At 52.8% G+C, this 2,133-nt stretch overlaps 1 protein-coding gene across 1 annotated transcript in view; it reads right to left on the bottom strand.

Moving 5' to 3' along the window:
- Positions 1 to 2,133, bottom strand: part of ADCY8 (adenylate cyclase 8) — a 170,549-nt gene that overhangs the window by 7,993 nt on the left and 160,423 nt on the right. The window contains exon 17 of the mRNA XM_011373832.1: positions 1,823 to 1,969. Within this exon, the coding sequence (XP_011372134.1) occupies positions 1,823 to 1,969 (147 nt within the window). The remainder of the gene's footprint in view (positions 1 to 1,822; positions 1,970 to 2,133) is intronic.

The raw sequence follows: 2,133 nt of genomic DNA, 5'->3' as shown, positions 1-2,133 counted from the left end.
AGGCAACTCAGAGTCACCCTGCCTCTGACTGGTCCGTGAAGCCACGGGAGACAAGCGATTGCATCTCATTTATCTTGGCTCCCACCCTCACCCCTAGGACAATGAAAATGGCCATCGTTGAGTTTATGACTACAAAACCAGGACTGTGAAATGCCACTCAAGTGAGAAACAGTGAGATACGATGATTGAAAACCAGAAACAGTATGGCAGACCTGGGTTCACATCTTGGCAGCCCACTCAGTGGTGGTAAGGCCTGGGCACCGCTGGTGTTTCTGAGTCTCAGTTTTGCTTATTTATAAAATGAGGGCCGATGATTCCTACCCCGTGGGTTTGGTCTGAGGAACAAATCGAAACTAAATGTGAATTATTGAAAATGGTGACTTGTGATAAACACCTACGGAGATTAATTTGATGGGTGTCTGTCTGCCCCAGAACAAAGCTGGGGAGGCAGGCTGCACCCTGAAGGGTTTCGGGCTCTGTGATGCAAGGATTTTCAGAGTATAAGTTTTTCATTGAAAAGGGAGTGACGTTTACCTGGTTAGATGGGGGATTAGAAGAGGCTTCGCAAGTAGAGATGATATTTGAATTAACTCTTAAATGACTATTAGGTTTTCTGCTGGTCATGGAGTCAAGAGGGAAAAGATGGGATATAGTGAGGATGGTGTGATTTCTGGGCAGAAAGAGCAGTGTACGGAAGAGCCACGTGGGCTTGATGGCTTGTGAGCCGCTGGATGGTGCTGGACAGTGGGTCAGGTGGCATGCAAAGGGCAGAAAGGCTGAAGAGAGTACGGGGACAGTAAGTGCAAGGCCTCAGGTGACCGTATGAGGAGCTGGCAAGGGAGAGCCACTGAGAGGTTTTGGGTTTCCAAATCCTCCTTTTGGCGGTTGCTGACGGAGAGATGCAGGAGGGAGAGCAGTTAGGAGATGATTTCAGCGGTCCAGGTGAGAAACAATATGGCCTAGGGCAAGACAAGGGCAGCTCTGCTGGTGAGGAACTGACAGATCTGAGACCTGCTAAGAAGAAGGAATCCACAGGACTCCGTAGCCGGCTGGAATGTGGGGACCGAGACAGGGATTCTGTCCAGGTGACGTAGTAGTTACTGTGGGTGCCCCGCCCAGACCTGCCGTACGGGGCCAGCCTCCGGCGTGCCACGGGTGGGCTGCCGACAATGCTCGGCCACGTGCCTTTTTGGAGAGTTGCCTTGGTTGGGTTGATGGGCAAGATACTGGGAGGTTATGCACCTCTACGAGGCCAGCCCGCAGCCAATGGCTGACCAATACCAAAGCCTGGACCCCCCGTCTCAATGGGAAACAATTCTGTGGTACCACTCACACTCCTGGGGGTCTGGGGGGGGTGGTCAGGCAGAGGCTGCACCTGCATCGTGGCATGGCTGCTTCTTCAGCATTTTCGCAGTCGATCACTTATCTCCCTCCTCAGCCTGAGACACGTGGATGGGCACTGGGACCTTACTTCGAGTTGGGGGATGGGAAGGAGAAGGCCCCCTCCTGCCGAGTCTATTAATATAATTTAAGCACAACGTGACTATTCCCCCTGCCCCCGATGTTACATGTTCCTTAGGCTCACGGAGGCTGGAAGCAGAAATGCTATCTGCGTATGTTCTTGATCTCCCCAAGGGAGAAACCATAGCATTTATCTCATGTAATGATTGTGATCGCTGGAGTAGATAATACATGCATGTGACTATAGTGCAGCCTGGAGTTCTGCAAATGCAGACAATAATCATTGCTCCAAAGGATAACATAACACTGTGACAATGATGACGGCCCCGTGTGACTGCAGATGTCCGAGGCCAGGGCTTACCTCATCGAAGTCGGCAATGATCTCGTTCAGAAGGCGCAGGCACTCCACTCCCTGGTTGTTCATCTCGGTCTGAGAGTAGAAGTCTGCGAAGCCCGGGATGGAGGCGAACATCACGCCGACAGCGTCGTAGGACTGAGAATACAGCTCCTGGACAGGGAGACACAAGAGGGAGCCAGGGACAGTCGTCAGAGGGGAGGCTGGGCCATGATGCTCAACCTCGGACAGGGCAGACAGCTGGGGCTCCCATGCCATCCCATCGACTCTGTAACCGCGGCGTCACCACCGTGCGGATCGCGGCCGTGCAGAATTCA

Source organism: Pteropus vampyrus, unplaced genomic scaffold (assembly GCF_000151845.1).
Source record: "Pteropus vampyrus isolate Shadow unplaced genomic scaffold, Pvam_2.0 Scaffold232, whole genome shotgun sequence".
In the NCBI taxonomy this organism is placed as follows: Eukaryota; Metazoa; Chordata; class Mammalia; order Chiroptera; family Pteropodidae; genus Pteropus; species Pteropus vampyrus.
The sequence above is the reverse complement of the archived record's forward strand: the minus strand, read 5'-3'. Positions and strand labels throughout refer to the sequence as shown.